The sequence below is a fragment of the Aythya fuligula genome, chromosome 21, assembly GCF_009819795.1.
Source record: "Aythya fuligula isolate bAytFul2 chromosome 21, bAytFul2.pri, whole genome shotgun sequence".
Classification (NCBI taxonomy): Eukaryota; Metazoa; Chordata; class Aves; order Anseriformes; family Anatidae; genus Aythya; species Aythya fuligula.
Genome location: NC_045579.1, coordinates 4,662,323 through 4,679,222, shown reverse-complemented (window position 1 = coordinate 4,679,222; position 16,900 = coordinate 4,662,323). Strand labels below are relative to the sequence as shown.

Genomic DNA, 16,900 nt, shown 5'->3' with positions numbered 1-16,900 from the left:
TGCAGGAGCCACAGGGAACCCAAGTACCTTACACAAGCAGGAAATTGCTTGGGGAACACTGCCCCTCTCTGCATTACACGTGATGTGCTTGGCTACCTGTGAGCTTGGAGCAATTCTTTGCTCCAAATAAGCTGCTCAGATGGAAAACTGGGGCACCGTGTCCTGGCTTGACACCGTGCTGGGCAGAAAAAACACAGGACTGCCCTGCTGCTGGGGCAGCATTTCTTATTGTGGGGTGTTCCCAGGCTCAGGAGAGGGCTCTGGTAAATCCACGGTCAGCTCTTTGGTATCCGTGGTGGGAAGTGGCCTCCAAGTGTCCCAACACTGCTCTGAGGGGGGAAGTTGCATTCTTCTAGGGTAGGACTGTCCCGTGAGTTTCTTACAGACCCAAATCTTCAGTTTCTTACAAACCCAAGTGCAGCTGGGTGTAGTTGAAAAGCTGCTGCACTTCGTCCCAGCAGTGGCTGTGTCTTTGTGCTGGGTGCTGTGGGATGAAGGAGATCTCCTACAGGCCTCACCAGGGAGTTGTTTAAATCATTGGGCAGCTCCTGAGAAAAACACAGCCGGGGAGCTCTGTGAGTGAACTCGCTATTTTTGTAGCTCCTCTCCAAAGCCTTCACAGAAATAAGAGCTGACTTGGAGACGGGATGACACGCTGTTAACTGAGAACTGCCAGCGTGGGGCCCCATCCTGCTGCGGTGGCACTTCTGGGGTCGGTGACCGGGCTGGGCACCATGACCGGCTGCCCACCTCCACGTCGACGGGAGCTGCTTCCCCCGTCCTCCTTCCAGTCCCTTGGAGCTGCTTCACTTCCTTTCCAAGCGGGGAATTTCCAAATTCCCATATGTAGAGAGAGCCCCCTCCAAACAAAAGCTTTTATGTAGGGCTGAGGAACGGCCGTGTGCCAGAAGGCCAGTTTGTTCCAGCTGCAATGTGCCTCAGAGGATATTGCATCTCTTCAGAAGCTGCAGATTGTTTATGGCCCCACAATGTCCCAGCTGCTGCGGCCACCACCGAGCCTCCCCGTGGTGCTCCTCTGAGCCCTGAGGGTTTCTGCGAGTATCAGACCCTACATTTTTAGGGACCGACCCGTGAAACACCAAAGTGTGGACGCTGCTGGGAGCTCTGCGCTACCACAATTAAAATCTGATGATTTGGCTATTTATAACAAGCACAAATTGTCCCTGAGCCTCCCTTGAGACCTGCAGCCAGGCTCTGGTCATATTTAACCAGAAATGAAGCTGGGGTGATGCTGTTGCCTTCAGAGGGCAGGGTGCATCAGCTCTGAAGAAGCGGCGCACGCATGCACCAGCCTTACTGGAAACAGGATCTGTCTGTTACAGTAACATTTAAAAATAAAATGAAATTGTGTAAGATCTAATTATTTTCCAGGCTGTTTTTTCCTGCTTCCTCCTACCCTAGCGGGACTTCTGTGGAGATAAAAGCTGAAATCTCTCCAGGCTGCTGGGTGTGATGCCGAATGGCATTTACATTGATAAATTGACAGAAAAGGGAAACTATGAGCAACCCTTCTATGCAAAGAGTTCCTTGGGAAGTGAGTAATAAAAGGAAATCATCTCCACGTCCCCACCAGACATAGTTGAGGGGCTCTGAACGTGCCTCCATCAGCACGGGGAGTCAGGACCAAGAAATTTCTACTGCTTTGTCCTCTATGACTGCAGACGGGGAAGTTGAGGCAGTTTGGGAGCACCATTCGTGGTGTGCCTTGCTTTGTGCGATTGTTCCCCAAAAGTTTGCTTGTTGAAAGAGGCTACGGCCTGACAGCTCCCCTGCTAGAGCACCTGCACGTCCTGCTGCCCTCATGAGCACTGGTAAATGAGCACAGCTCCCTGCTGGGGCCCAAACCAGCCAGCATTTGGCCACCACGCCAGGATCCAGGCACCTTCTTTGAGGGGATCTCGTAGGCCATACAATGTAGGTACCAGAGCAGGGGGAATAATGACACTTATTCCAGCCTGCATGAATCAATGGGTGAGACTGAATCCTTCCCCTAAGTCCATGATCCCCAGGTGTGAGGCATCAAACAGCCCAACGCTGGGTACCCAGCAGTGAGGCTGGGAGGAGAAGCACAAACAAGTGTCCCTGACGTTTCGCTGGCTGTCTCCAAGGTTTCTTGGTTGGATCTCATTTCTTAGGCTTTCCATTTGCTTGATGAGTTTGGATTATGATTTTTTTTCCGTCCTGCAAAGTCCTTGGCTCAGAACTCCTGCTCACTTTTTTTTTACTTCTTTCGGTTATAGTTCCCAGGAGAGGCAAAATCAAATTGGGGGAAATATGGCTCACTGCTTTCAGAAATCCCACCGGCTTCTAAACTTTCCTCCTTTGCTATTTTTTATCCTGTCTGGCTGGTCACTCCCCATGTTAGAGGAGATGACGATCGATTGCTTTCTTCACAACCAGCTGTGATTTTCCAGCTTTTCCTTACTAGTAATGTCTTGGATCTGTCCAGAAGTACGACATACATATATGTTTTTTTCCACTGCTGGCGATAGGAGTTAACTAAACATTTTCTTTTTCTTTATTTCCTTGCAAAAATCTATCTCCTGCAGGGCGGCAAAAATTCAAAATCAAAAATTCGTCCCTGCAGGGCTGGGACGAGGATGCCAGGATAAACCCCAGCAACTCCCTGCTTTCAGGCAGAGGGGATCCAGACAAACAGGGCGATCCAAAAGTGGGGGAAAAAGGGCAGGGGAATATCGTCACCTCCTCCTGCAGAGCTGTGGGTGGCTGGGCAGGCAGGAGAAGGGAAGCAAGGTTTGCTCGGGACTTTTGGTCAGCGGCAAGAGTCTCCTCTAGGGGTGAAAGAGAGGGTGAAAAGCCGGAGAGATTTCTGGTACAAGCTCTCAGCTGCTGCCTTGGGCTGGGACGTGCTGGGTAGCGCTAGGACCTGGGCAGCTTTCCTCCTGCCTCCTCCCAAAGGATTAGCCAATATTCCCAGGGCAGGGCGCGCTCCCCAGCCTTGCTACTTTTTCTTTCCTTTATATACGTGTTGTTTTTTTTCTTCTTCTAGCTCATTCCAGAGCGGAGAGAGCAGCTTTGGATTTCTCCGAGCCGTCTCTCTCTCTCTCTCTCTTTTTTTTTTTCTTTCCCTTTTTTTTTTTTTTCCTTCCTCGCAGCTGGAGCGCTGCCAGTGTCTCGCAGGGCCGGTGGTTTATCTGCAGGCGCAGATTTCGCACCCCAGCCCAGCCGCACGCAGGCTGCCTGCGAGCCATCCCCGGCAGCGAGCGGGGTGTGCACCCCGGAGGAGAGGGGAAAAGGGTAACAAAAGACTTGGGGATCGCACCGCAGCCTGGAAAAATAAAGACGAGTTTGGTTTTCTCGGCATGAGCAGCGTCCGAGCGGCACCCCGGGACCTGCTGGATCCTTGCACGTAATATGACCGATGTTGAGCCTTTCGCCTGCCTCCCCAGAGCCGAGCTTTTTGGATTTAAGGTAGCTGGCCCGAGGAGCAGCCCTTGAGATGTTGGCCGAGGCAGCGCTTGCGCTCGGTGTCTGGCTGCAGCTGGCGGCGGGGCAGGAGGCACCTTGCAGAGGTGAGTGCCTACGGATCCGCACCCCAAAAGCCCTCCTGGGTGGAAACCGAGCCCAAATTATGCTGCTGCCTTAGCTGGGTGTGAAACCTCTGGGTGGTTATACGTGGAGGTTGCTTTGCTGGCGCCGGGACAGGACAAGGGAGAGCTGCTCTAAAATCGCCGTGTTAGAAAAAAAAAACTTATCTCCCTCGTTTCCAGCAGTGGGAAAGACGCTGGATCAGAAGGTGGCAGAGTTCAGTGTAACTGCGTGGAGAGCCCCGACCCCACTGCTCCCCACGCAGGGGGCACCCCGAGTAAGAGGAGTGAAAGCAGTGACTGATCCCGTACCCCTCCCGTTGCTCTCCACCCAGTCTCCGTGCCTTAATCTCGGTGTTTCCTCCTTACAAAGCTTTCTCTTGACTGCTGCTCGGGGAAACGATTGTGGGTGGGTGTCACAGACCTGACAGCGGGGTGGGGGACGTGCAGGAGATGAATGTCCCTGGGCAGTGCTGGGCAGGGGCAGCTCCAGGCTGCTGCTGGCTGCAGCCTGTTTGCCCTGGAGTTTGTACTTGGGAAGAGTGATCGAGTGTGAAAGGAGACGTGAGCTGCTGGTCTGTGGCACAGATCCTCAGCCCCAGGGAGCAGCCCTGGCTTCTGGGGGCTGTTTCCTCGCCTGGTGTGCAGACCAGCCCGTGGCTGTGGCTCGGATCCCGTTACAGGGGCTGGATTCTGTCTGTGGGTGACACACGCTGGTGTCTGGAGATGCAGGCTGCTGCAGGAATCGTGCCCCCGGTGTGCTCACAGTGCTCCGTGTCCACCCGGGCAGCCGTCATCCCTACCATCCCGCCCCAGCCCAGGCTACAAACCAGGCTCAGACCTTCAGGGCAGGCGACGAAGCAAGCTGTGACGTTCCCGAGGGGCTGTGCCGTGCTCCAGATGTTACCCACTCCCAAAATTAACCCTGAGCAAACAGCCGGGCTGGCGGGGCTCCTGGGCATGGGCTGGCTCTTGTCTGGGGCTGCTGCGGTGTGCCAGCATTGTGCGATGACAGGAACCATCATAGCCACGAGGATGCACGGTCCTACCTCTGTTTCCTGGGGTCTTGGTGGCTTTATTAGCTGCAGGGGACAAAGAGAGGCTGGCTTTTGTGGGGTAGGCACAGCCCGGGGTTTTGTAGGAGGCACGGGCCGTGCTCTTCGGCCTCCGTGCTCGGCTCCACATGTTGTTGCTTTGAGTGGCCAGCTAGTAAGAAGGGAAGACAAGTGTGGGATTTCAAACGTAATTAACCGAGACAGGACGCGATCTTTTTTGGCTGTTGAGCCCTTTTTGCTCCGCGCGTTGTGAGTCCCACGCAACTCATGCACGTGGCGTGCCTGCAGGTCCCAGCTGAGAGCGCGGGGAGCTCTTGGAGCGGATGTCTCCTGTCAGCATCTCGGTGCAGGACACACAACTCTGGCTGTTTTCCTTCTGGAAACACCCAAACATTTAAATAGGCAGCACCGGGACTCCACGGAGACGTTTTGCTTCCTTATGGACCCCTTCAAAAGCCTCCTTTGCACGGCTGGTCCTCGCCAATCGACCAGGTGCCAGCTGGAGGGTGACAGAAGGATGCTGCCAGGTTTTTTCTGCTGCTCCCTAAGCTTCTCCTTTGCCCAACAGCAGTGCCAGCACGGGCCCTGCAGTTATTCCTCGCTCCCCAGAGCACACGATGATGGTGCAGGAGGCAGGGAGATGCGAGCAGGTGCCCCTTTTCCCCGAACCCTACAAAATAGTGGGGAATCTCCCTTCGGTGCCCAGCCAAGCGGCCGATGCTCTATGGTGAAAAGCAAGGAGACGGCTCGAAAACAGCAGCTGCTTGCGTAAGGCAGGGATTTGCTGGTAACAAATCCCCAGCGCCCCACCTCTGGCACGGGGGAGATGTTTGTGTTGGAGGGAGGACAAAGAACAACAAGGAGGATGAGGGAACTGCAAGGCGAGACCCGAAGGGACGGACGGTGCCGTGCCCAGTCACTTCCCTGCATCCCTGCAGCAAGATTTCATCTAGTTTTTTTTTTTGGGGGGGATCCTTTCTACTGACCCAGCCCGTCGGGGAAGGATTTCTTTCCACCTTACTCAGGGTTGAAGTGGCTGTGATGGTGCTGGCCTGATCGCAGCCCATCCGCACGGACGGCTCCCAAAATACCCCCTGCCCACCAGCACCACTTGCCTTTGCTCACCATTTGCTGCCAACCCAAGCTTTCCACCAACCCCCCTCCCCGGGTGGTGTCAAGCTGCAGCTCTCCCTGCACAGCTTCCTAACCCACGCAGCTATTTCCAGCCCCGACGGGGCAGGATGCTGAATTACACCTGCCTCTCCGCGGCACGCTCCAGTGCCATTTGACAGCAGCTTGGCTCTGGACTCTCCTGCGGGATTCTCCTCCCTTAGCAGGTGCTTCATGGGGGTTATCACCCCCGTGAGCCCCCTCTGGGGGTCATTCTGCCACCCCGAAGCTCCCCTTGCATGTGCTGCTGCACGTGAGCTTGTTTTCCTCTGGCGAGCGATGTCCTTTGGCCACCGATCGCTGCCCTGCCAGGGCCAGCCGCCTTCCCAGCTGCTCGTTGCAACACTCAGGAAACACACGGCCCCGCTCGGAGTAGTGGGGAGCAGAGGGGAGAAACGGGGACAGAAGATTTCTTGCTGGGAAGAGGCGGTCGCCCTGCCAATATTTCTCGCTGCATCTTACCAGCCAAGTCAGTGGCTTGTCCCTCTTCCAGCGGAGGGCCGTGGCTACGTGCCTGTGCTTCATGCAGCAAGAAACTCGGAGCAGAGCCTCTGATGCCCTGGGGAGCCCGTGGCAGGGACCTGGAGCCTCTGGGTGACGTGACAGAGACACATCCCTGCTTTCCGTGGGCTGCAGGGAGAGCTGGCTGGCCCTGGCTTTGCTTTTCTGCTCTGCTCCGGGTGCCAGGCTGCCGGGCGTGTGCCTGCAGCGCGGGGCCGAGTCGTGCTGGCTCACGCAGGGCTGGCCGCCCTCCACTTCTGCCTCCTCCTGGCATCTCCCGCTCAGTCACCTCTGAGTAATTCCGACGGCCTCTCCATTTCTGGAGGCTCCACCTGATTCCTCCAGCTGTCTCCTCATGCCTCTGGCACGGCTCCGCGCTCGCAGCCAGCCCCTCGTGCAGGGGCGAGCCGAGGGACCCCTCCCCGGGCTGCCCAGCTCTCCGTAGCAGCAAGGGGCACCCACGACCTGGCTGCACATTTAGACAGCGTGGCCACGAGCACTCCAAGAGGCTCAATCCCCGCTTGGCTCGGGCCTGAGCCACTTCTCTGCCCTCTTTTTTTCCCCCCTGCCCTGGGTTTGCCGTCTCGTGGCGGCTCCTTGTCGGCACCCCGGCTCCTCGCTGCTGTCTCCGGGCCTGCCTTGGCGTGTCTCTCGGCAGGGGCAGAGCTGTTTGCACGAGCCGTCTCCTCGGAGCAATTAATTTTACGGGAGCCTTTCCATCCAGCTCCCTGCTGCCCTGTGGTTTTGGCTCCCGTGCGTGGCTCCAGCGCCCAGCCATTGTGCCCAGCACCCGCATCGCTTGGCCACCCCGAATTCCCCATCCCTTCCCCGATGGAGGAGCCCAAATGAGCTGGCAGGGGTCTCTAGGCTCTCTTTTTCTCCCTTCTTGTGCCTCGAAAGCCATCAGAAAGCAGGGTGGTGCTTAAAAGGATTCCAGATTCGTTCCTGGTATTCCAGCTGCTGTAATTCTCTCAAGCTCCAAGGGTGGGAGAAGGACTCCTCTGTGTGTCCGCGCTTCCACACGGGGTTTTAATTGAAATGGTAAGAAAAGGGGTCAGATGGAGAGGGCCACACCCTCCGAGCTTGCTCTTCTTGCCGTGGGGCACCCTTCTGCACCCAAGGGGCTGCGCAGCCCCTTCCCAGCCACCTTCCAGAGCCCCTGGGGTAGGGGTGCAGCAGGGGAGGGCAGGCAGGCGTGTTCGGAGGGGCGAGGGAAGATGTGGCATGAATGATGTGGGGAGGAGGGAGAGCCCCGGCCTGCCAACGTTGGCTTAAATCGGGGATTTTCCTGCCAGGCTTGTGTGGGCCACAGCCTCTGAAGCGAGCTGCAGCCAGTTCGGAGAACTGGCCATCTCCCCTGGGAGAACAGAGCCAGCAGTTTTTCTCATTAACTCTCTTTATCGCTTCTTTTCGTTTCCAAATATGGCCCAATTTTCTTCCAGGCACTGCCATGGCCCTAAGCAGGGAGATGAAGGGCCACGACCTTGGCAGTCGCTCTCCTCCTTGGGACCAGCTCCTGCCCCAGGGCTGCTGCACCTTCGCCCACAGCCCTGGCTGTCTTCAGGGATCCCTGGCACGGGGCAGGGGCGAGCTGTTGGCTGGTGTGGGATGTTCCCAGCTCCAGGGACGTGGCCGCATCCAGCTCAGAGCAGAAAGTCCTCGAGAGCAGCCTGAGCTGAGTACCAAGAGATGTCAGCACAGGCAGGAGCAGCTCAGAGCTTAGAAGCATTTTTTTTTTTTTTTGCAGGAGCTGCAGCTCATGGGTTTGCTTTTGGCTCTAGCCTGGCTCCTGTGCTTGATTTCCTGCCTCTAAATAGGACTTCGAAACAAACTTGGCAATGAAGCTGGGAGAGCAGGGAGCCAATGCTCCTCTCCCTGCTCCTGGAGAGCACCACCCTCTCCCTAGATGTGAGACCAGCAAAAAAAAATAACCCCCCCATCTCTCTTCCCTTGCCAGGTGCCCAGCCCTCCATCTCCAACGCGGAGGGAGACATCCTCTTCTTGCTGGACAGCTCTGGCAGCGTCTCCTACTACGAGTTTTCCAAGGTGAAGGACTTCATGTGGGACCTCGTGCAGCCTTTCTCCTTCGGCCCCAGGGACGTGCAGACCAGCATCATCCACATCAGCACCACCCCCACCATGGAGTTCCCCTTCGACCGCTACCAGTCGTGCGACGGGGTGGAGCAAGCCATCCGCGACACCCGGCAGCTGATGGGTGACACCAACACGGGCCAAGCTCTCTCCTACGCCAAGGAGAAGTTCTTCAGCAACGAGGCCGGGGCCCGGCCGGAGGTGCCCAAGGTTCTGGTTTGGGTGACGGATGGTTTCTCCACCGACGACATCTCCGAACCCATGCAGCTCCTGAAGGACATGGGGGTGACGGTGTTCATCGTCAGCACCGGCCGGGGGAATTACCTGGAGCTCTCTGCGGCCGCCAGCCAGCCTCCCGAGAAGCACCTGCACTTTGTGGACGTGGACGACCTGCCCATCATCACGGAGGAGCTTCGGGACGCTATGCTAGGTACGGCGGGGCCGGGCTGCGCTCCCTGGGAGTCCGCAGCAGGGGCAGGAGGTGTGAGAGCCCCCCAAATCATCGGTCCTTCTGATCCGCAGAAGCACGGCCCGCCCCAAATGAAAGCTGTGTGCCTGGGGAGGGTTTAGCCCTGCCCGCAGCCTCGTGTGCAGGCACGGTGCTGGCACGCAGCGAGGCACCCAGCCCCTGCCTACGAGTGGCTGGCGGTCTCTGCTCCTTCCCCACCAGCAATTAGGGGTGCTGGTTGTTGCTATCAGCATTACGACTGCAGCACAGGAATGTTTTTGCTCCGTCACTCCCCTGTCGGAACGTGTTCTGCCTCTGCCAGCTGCGCAGCCCGGCGCAGAAACTCCCAGCCCAGCTCGCTGGGCTCAGCAGGGCAGCAGCTCTCCGCTGCCAGCAGGGCCGGGGCTGCGCAGAGAGCAAGATCAGGCTGCTTTTTTTTTTTCAGCAGCCCCGTGTTTTAAAGGGAATGGGCTAAGGAGACCCAAAGCCAGGCCCTGGGCCAAGAGATGAGGCAGCAGGAATGCTGCGTGCGGCGCGGCGTGATGCCTGTCCTCCGTGCCCTCGCAGTGGGAGCGCCTGCGATGGCAAAGCAGGGGCTCTGCCTCGGCCTCCCAGATGCCTCCGGGTTTGTTTGGAAAGCTGAGCGAGTTACTGGGACTTTGCAGACTTTCCATTCATTTTATGGAGGCTCTCTTCCCCGTTGGAGATCCTGTTTTAATTCCCCACTTGGCTTCTGCTCTGTGAGTCCGTCAGAGCTGGCTGCGGTGTGTCCAAGTAACCCTTTCTGCAGAACCCTCCCCGTGTTGCAATTTCTTCCCATTTCCAGCCCGTGCCGTTTAGCAAATCCCGCCCAGGGACCACGTTCCCTTCCAGCCAGCCACCTTTGTGCCATAAGAGCATGGGGCAGTACCACACAAACCCCTGGACGTTTCCTTTCAAGTGTCTGTTTCAGCTTCTAGTGCATCCCAAATCCAGGTGGGATAAAATAGCATCTTAAAAGGAGAAATCCTCTGGGTATCACCGCAGCACAGGATTGTCTTGAAGATCATAAGATCTGCAGAGCTAATAAATACTTTCTTGTGCCCCAGGGCAACATTCTTTGCATCCACCAGGTCTAAAATGTAGCAGCCTGGTGTTTGCATGGAAGGCGAAATTCCCGAGTGAATCCAGGGGCTGAGGCTTTAAGGCACGGGTAACATTGCCTGAGTTAGCCCTAATAAAACCACACGTGGCTGCTTGCCCCTTCCTGGAGGAGGCAGCCTTCATCAGCACCCGTCCTGCTCCTGGACCTGTGTATATTGTGAAAGCGAGGTGTTTTTTGGGGATAACATCAGGTGCTGTGCTAGCATCCCCTTCTCTCTCTTCTCTCAGCCAGCTGAGCTGACAACCACTGGCTCGTTTCATCCTCTGGCACCAATTTCTGAGCCCAGTCGTGCAGGAACCCACCTGCCCAGCAGCCACAAGGTATCAGCCACTCCCCGTGCAGATTTCTGATCTGAAACATATCACCCCTTCCGTGTCAAAGCAGGGAAATAAAACACGAAGCAGAGGTGGGGTTGTCCCAAAACCCAGCTGAAGTTGTGGCTCCAGGGCGGAAGGGGTTCGTCTGCTGCCTGCCTGTGCTCCTCGCACACATCATAAAAGCAGCAGCGTTCCAGCAAGTCTAATCTTGACCTGCCAGCATTCATGGGATGCCAGCGAGCTTGCGGCCGCGGAGCGGTGCTTCTGTGTCCACGCTCATCCTGTGTGAGTCACCACGGGTGGGAGGCAAGCGGGTCCGAGCCGTCCCCGAGCGCTCCTAGGAGGGCACTGCCTGGGTCCGACACCCAAGGTTAACACGCTGCTTCTTCCCAGCACCGTGGGCATCTGTTTTCGGGGGTTGATGGCCCTCTTTAATGGTCAGGGCATGTGTAATACGGCAGCAAGAAGCTGAGGTGGTGCTTGGGCCACCTGCAGCACGTCCCTCAGGTGCTGCACCCCTTCGACCCTCCTGATTTATTCGCAGCATCCCCGCGCCCTGCCTCCAGGCTCGCTCATTTCCATCCCTGCAGCTTTTGGCAAGGTTTTTGGCACCGGGACCTTTCCTCTGTTCCCAGTTCCTCCGTGGCTTGATCCCTGGCAGTCGTGGGGCTCACAGGAGGCTGCGGAGCCCCAGGTCCGTGGTGCTGCCTCCTCCCGCTGCTGCTGGCAGGGGCACTGCGCAGGGGAGCGCTCCTGCCTCCCCCAGAGCCAAGCGACAGCTCAGAGGAAAAAAATGAGGCAGCTCCGCTCGGTGCGGGGAGCTTGTGGGGATGCCAGCAGCTCGGAGGAGGAGAGCTGGTCTCATCCCAGCCTGGACACTGTTCTCTTGCAGGTCTGGGGCAGATTTTTGTGCCCCCATGTGATGGGCAGCCAGTGAGGGCTACCTGCGTTACTCTGCAAAGTGTTTGGGCTGGAGCTGGAGGGTGCCTTGAGAAGGTTTCAGGAGTGAGACTGCGCAGAGTGGATGCACTTCTTAAAGGCTCGCGTTGCTTTTAAAAATCGAGCTGCTTTCTGCCTCCCCATGCCGCTTTCCCAGAGCTAGAGGCAAAGTCCTGGGTGTTTCTGCCCACCCTGGGCAAGGAGCAGGGGGATTCTGCCCAGGTTGGGCTGAGGAAATCGAGCGTGGCTGAAGGCTGGGGTGGCAGAGGGGTTTGGGAGAAGTGTGGGGCTCCGAGAGAGCTGCCCACGCCTGGCACGGGGGGTCCAGAGCACAAAGGTACCGCCGGCCTCGGAGACCCTGGTGTGCAGGGGTGGAGAGGGGCGAGCACAAGAGTGCCTCTGAGCGCTGAATGTCACGGAACAACGGAGCTCTGTGAGATGCCGGGGGGAGAAACTACAGCCGGGATGAACTCAGCAAGTGCTGGATGGTCCCAGGCTGCTGCCCCTTCCTCCTGGCCGCGGGGTCATTACACGATGAGATTTGGGGGTTTGGGTTCACCAGGAGGGCTCTGTTTGGCAACAAGGTCTTGCCCAGGGGGTAGGAGTGGGGTGAAAATCCAAGCGTTGCCACCTCGGTTTCCATTTGCTTTCTGGTTTTGAAGCTTTGTGCTTGGCTTCGAGGGTTTGGGTTTGTGCTCCTGAACCTTTCAGAGTCTCGGTGACTCTGCTGCCATCCAGCATCCCTGTGGGTCCCATCTCCCGTCCAAAGGGCCTGTATTTTTGGCATCCTGTATTCTGAATATAAATGCCATCGGTGACTTCTTGCTCCTCCTTCTCTCCCAGATGTTATCCAAGCCAATCGGCTCCACGCAGTGGATATCACCTCAAGCAGCTTCCGTCTGGTGTGGCCCGAGCTCCTCTCCCAAGAAACTGGCTACTACAGCCTAGAGTACGCCCCGACAAACAACCTGGCAGGCAAGAGGACAACGCAACTGTCTGGGGCTCACACCAGCTTCACAGTGAGCAACCTCACGCCAGAAACCACTTACGAGGTGGCTCTTGTTCCTGAATCCAACGTCCACTACTTCCCTCCCCAGACAACAAGGGTCACCACCCTGGCAGGTAAAATGCGCTCAGTCGTGACCGAGGAGGGGAGGATGAGCCTCAGGGATGTAAAGCCAGCAGGACAGCCCCTGCTCTGCACCCCACAGCCTCCCCATCTGGCTGGGGGAGGCAGAAGGTTGCAGCCTGGCCAGACCAGAGCGAGGAGAAGGTGTCTTTTTGCTGACACTCAGCTCACTCTTTCCTTAGAGAGATGTTCTGCCCTGCTCAGAACAGGTGATAAGATGTGATGGCCAGGAGGTGCCCTTCCAACCTTAAAATCTCAAGAATTTGGAAGAAAGCAGAGCCCCTTGTCCTGGGGGAGGAAGGCAGGATCTGCAGGCACAGCTAGGGGAGGGCAGTGCTCTGGAAGCAGGGGCTTTTTCAGGCAGGGGTGTGCACTGCTGGGACATCCCTGCATGAGAGGGAAGGCTTGGGGCAGCACCTGGTTTTAACTCAGATTTATAGCAACATTCGAAAAAGCAGCACACTGAAAATCCGAGCAGGGGTGACAAAGTCAAGCTGGACTCGCACCACATGCTCATTTTCTGCATGCAGGAACAGTTTGGGCTGCGTAGTTGTGCCCTCTCTGTGCTGCACAGCTGGAGAAACCATTTCCTTAGGGCTGAGCTGGCGGGTGCTGAGCTGGCTGAGGACGAACATCCACTTTCTGGGTAATTCTTCCACCTCCTGGAAGCAAACCATGCTGCAAAGTCAATTGTACTCCTCTGAGAGCACCCCGATGCCACGAGTTACGTACCCATTCCCATCCCTTTGCTCTGCTTTCAGAGGAAATCACTCCAGCTCAGCTTCTCATCTCGGAGTCCAGCCCACACAGCTTCCAGGTCAGCTGGGCTCCGACGCCGGACAGCGTGGCCGCCTACCAGGTCCTGTACGGGCCTCTCCCCGGGGCCTCGGCGCAGCTGCTGGAGGTGGATGGCAAGAGAAACAGCACCGTGGTGGAGAACCTGGCACCCAACACCACCTACCTGGTGACGGTGACGGCGATCTACAGGTCAGGAAAGGAGAAATCCCTGTCAGCTAAAGCGTGCACGCAGGAAGGTGAGTGAGAAGCGCTCACTGCTGAAAGGGAGGCGGGTGGGAAGGGGCCAGCGAGTACCTGACAGTGCCACCAGAAGGATTTGGTGCTGGTAGCACAAATTAAGGACTGGTTGGGCTGAAGCCCTCCAGTCTGGAGGCACGGAGTGATGAGAAGCCAAGGCTGGCTGACCCTTCTCCTGAGTCCCCTCAGGAGCAGCAGGGAGCCAAGCAGCGAGGATGGCTCCGTACAGATGTCACGCACTAACACGGAGCTGCTTTTTTGCAGAGGGCTCCAAAGTGAGGCACCTTCGCTTCCAAGACATGGGCTCCAACACCCTGAAAGCCTCCTGGGACGCCGCTGACGGGAAGGTCCTGGGCTACCGCGTCAGGTGCCGGCGGCAAACGGGCCCTTCGTCCCTCATCAGTGTGTCGCCGCAGATCCACAGCGTGCTCCTCACCGACCTGCCTTCGGGCACCACCAACAAAGTGTGCGTGAAGCCCATGTACAAAAACCAGGCCGGCAAGGGGCTGTGCCGCATGGTGCGCATGCAGCCGGGTGAGTCTGGGGTCCTTTCGCCAGGGAAAAGCATCCCAAAGGGGACTCGGGTGGTGGAGATCCAACCCAGAGGAGCACCGGTGGCTGAAATACCCTGTGCTCATCATCTGGCTTGTCAACAGGGCTTCATCACAGCTAGCACCCCCGAGGGCATTGCCCAAAGCTAGGCTTTTTCCCCTTTTTCTAAGAGCAATACTCCTCCTAGTGGCATTGTGTTTGCAGGCAGGAGGCAAAGTGTGCAGGGGACTCGGTGGTGGTTTGGAATGACAGAGGCAGGGAGGAAGGATGTTGCAAAAAGCTGGCATGGGCATTGGACGTGCAATTTTAGGCTTTTGAACACTTGGCAACCCTTCACTTTGCAACACAGTAGGGACACGCTAACTACTAAACACAGCCACTTAGGCACAAGGCATCTGTCTTCCTCCTTCCACTGCCCAGAAGCCACTTAACTATGATGAAACACAAAAGGATTTTCAAGAGGCTGAAGTAGGAGCTAAGAAGCAGCTGTCTGCCAGGGCAGAAGCCTTTTTCCCAGTAAGAGGTTGGAGCAGTGGTGATGATGACCACAGGGTCATCTGGTCTCTGAGTCAGTCTCATTTGGAGAATGGGTAGATGAAGCTGACGTTGTGCTTTTTGTGTTCTTTGCAGCTACAGAAGCCCGAGGATATAGGCACAGACAGAGAGCATGACAGACCCGAGAGTGAACTGATCCCCCGCAGAGCAAGGGATCTCGCTTGGACAAAGACTTGGATAACATGGAGGGGTCCGCAGAGGAAACCAGAAAGCTCACGGATCGTTTCCCAGCCTGCACTGTCAGTTGAGCTGTCCTGGTTGTCACCTCTGAAGGCTGTCCTACTTCAAGTTCTTGCAAAGCTTAAAGATCTGGTTTGGCTGAATGGAACCAACAATCCAACTGCTAGATGCCAAATCCGTACCCTTTCTTGTACAAAAACATGCTTGAAAAACAACAAACAAAAGCAACCCGATGAATCCTCACTATTGCTTGCTTATTCTCTATTTATTAAATGTTGATACAGTTGTATTTTTTGCAGCCTATGAGCGCATTCAAGACACAGCTGTTTACTGCACTGGCCTTTTATTCTGGGCACCTGCACTCAGAGAGAGATTACGAACTGTCAATAGCCATTAATATTGACAAAGAGCAGCTTTCCTCCAACTCATCCAGTGTATGCAATAGGTATTTCATATTAGGCATCCCAAAAGTATAGCATCTCAGGGATGGAAGGTAAAAGCACTAGCAGAAAGAATAACATGTACAGAGGATGCACAGTACACAGAGGAGACCTGGTCAAAGGCACCAGGATTTCTGAGAAGAAGAAAAGAGGTTATTAACCCACTTGGTCTGTGGCCAGGACATGGAAACACTTTATAAAGGACCTTCCACAAAGTGTAAGAATAATCTAGTTTTCCCAGTTTTTTGGTTTGTGGCAGAGCTTGGTCGGTGAACTCTGAGGAATGGAACAACAGGACCATGCCAGGCCAGGGCTGACAAGTACTGTCGATGAGTGCTCTAGGAGAAAAGTTTGGAGTGCTCTAGGAGAAAAGTTTGTTCACGTCTGCCTGCTGAATTCTTGAGTCTCATCAACACTGGCACTGGTGCTAAGTTTGTCTGCTGCAATAACTTACAGATCCCATCTGGACTTTGAAGGATTCAGTTCCCCTGAGTCATTTGCCTTGGGATCTGATAACAGCCTGAGAGAGCATAAAACTCAGAAAACTTGGGAATTTGCTTCCCCAGCAGGCTACTCTAACCCAAAGCTTTCAGCCCTCAGCTGAGCTCAAGGAGCAGCAGTGAGTCCAGAAAGGCCAGACTGTGAGGCCATCTGAAGCAGTTATTTTGGTTTCTCATATAACCACGCAGCTCCAAACAACACAACAGGGTACTACTGCCTGGATTGTGACCACTAAATTACTGTGGCGTACCTGCAATCAGTCACATCAACTTAGGTATGAGTCTTGCCATCAGAGCAGCTATATTGAGATTAATTAGCCTGTTCTATGGCTAATTAGGGGCTGTAAGTCTCCAGCACTATCATTCCAGGCTCTGTCCTCTGTGCTCTGAAGACTCCTAAAACATCTTTAAATTGTCTTGTCCCGGGTTCCTACTTGGTGCTAAGCTTTAGCTACATTTAGAATTCAGGTTTTTATGGGAGAAGAATGAATCTGATTCTTTCCTTTTTTTTTTTTTTTTTTTTTTTTTTTTTTTTTTTTTTTTTTCCAAGCCCCACGCTTGAATTGGCTGTCACTAAGCTACTCTTCAGAAAGGAGAGTTGGAAGGAAAAAAAAAAAAAAAAAGACAATCTTAGTAGCTAGAGTAGCTAGTGACAAAGCCATTTGAGAAGCACAGTTCCAAAATTCGGGGCTTACGGCTATAAAGAAATACAGCTACTCCTCTGGTAACCAAAACCAGCACAAGTGGGAACACCTTCCCTTGGTAATGCTTGCAATATTTTAAATTTATTGCTTATTTGTTCGACACACAGAACACTTTTTTAAAGCCGTGCTTGGAGAGCCTCCATGCACTATCATTCCACTCTGCAAACCCTTCATAGCTCTGCTTATGGATTCCTTAAAATGAGTTCCTTTTGGAGCTGAGGGGAACTTTGTCACTGAGCTCCAAACTCGTCGTGTCCAGGTTTATGGAACATTTGCCTTGGGCTGTTTCCTTGCACAGGAGGGATGGGAGGGAGATGAGTCATTTATTAACTCAATACGAAGATTTCTTCTGATTTGTGTTTTCCTTTGGAATGTGTATTTGTGACTGATTAATCTTAATGGAGACTCTGTGCTGAGGGAAAGATAAAGCCTCTGGAAGCTCTCACGCAATAAGGTATCTTGTTCAATCTTGCTGTAGGACAGAGATTGTTTAATTTTGCACAACTCCCTGCATAGCTTACTAATACATTCAGATTCCCCCAATTGTAACACACCCTTTTGAAGACAGTCA

At 55.1% G+C, this 16,900-nt stretch overlaps 1 protein-coding gene across 1 annotated transcript; it reads left to right on the top strand.

Moving 5' to 3' along the window:
* Nucleotides 1-2,763: 2,763 nt before the first annotated feature.
* Nucleotides 2,764-15,007, top strand: VWA1 (von Willebrand factor A domain containing 1). Its single transcript, XM_032201291.1, has 6 exons — nt 2,764-3,554; nt 8,253-8,816; nt 12,078-12,356; nt 13,125-13,397; nt 13,663-13,932; nt 14,581-15,007. Exons 1-6 carry the CDS (start codon nt 3,482-3,484, stop codon nt 14,619-14,621), a joined length of 1,500 nt encoding a protein of 499 aa, XP_032057182.1. The 5' UTR covers nt 2,764-3,481; the 3' UTR covers nt 14,622-15,007.
* The last annotated feature ends 1,893 nt before the right edge of the window (nt 15,008-16,900 follow it).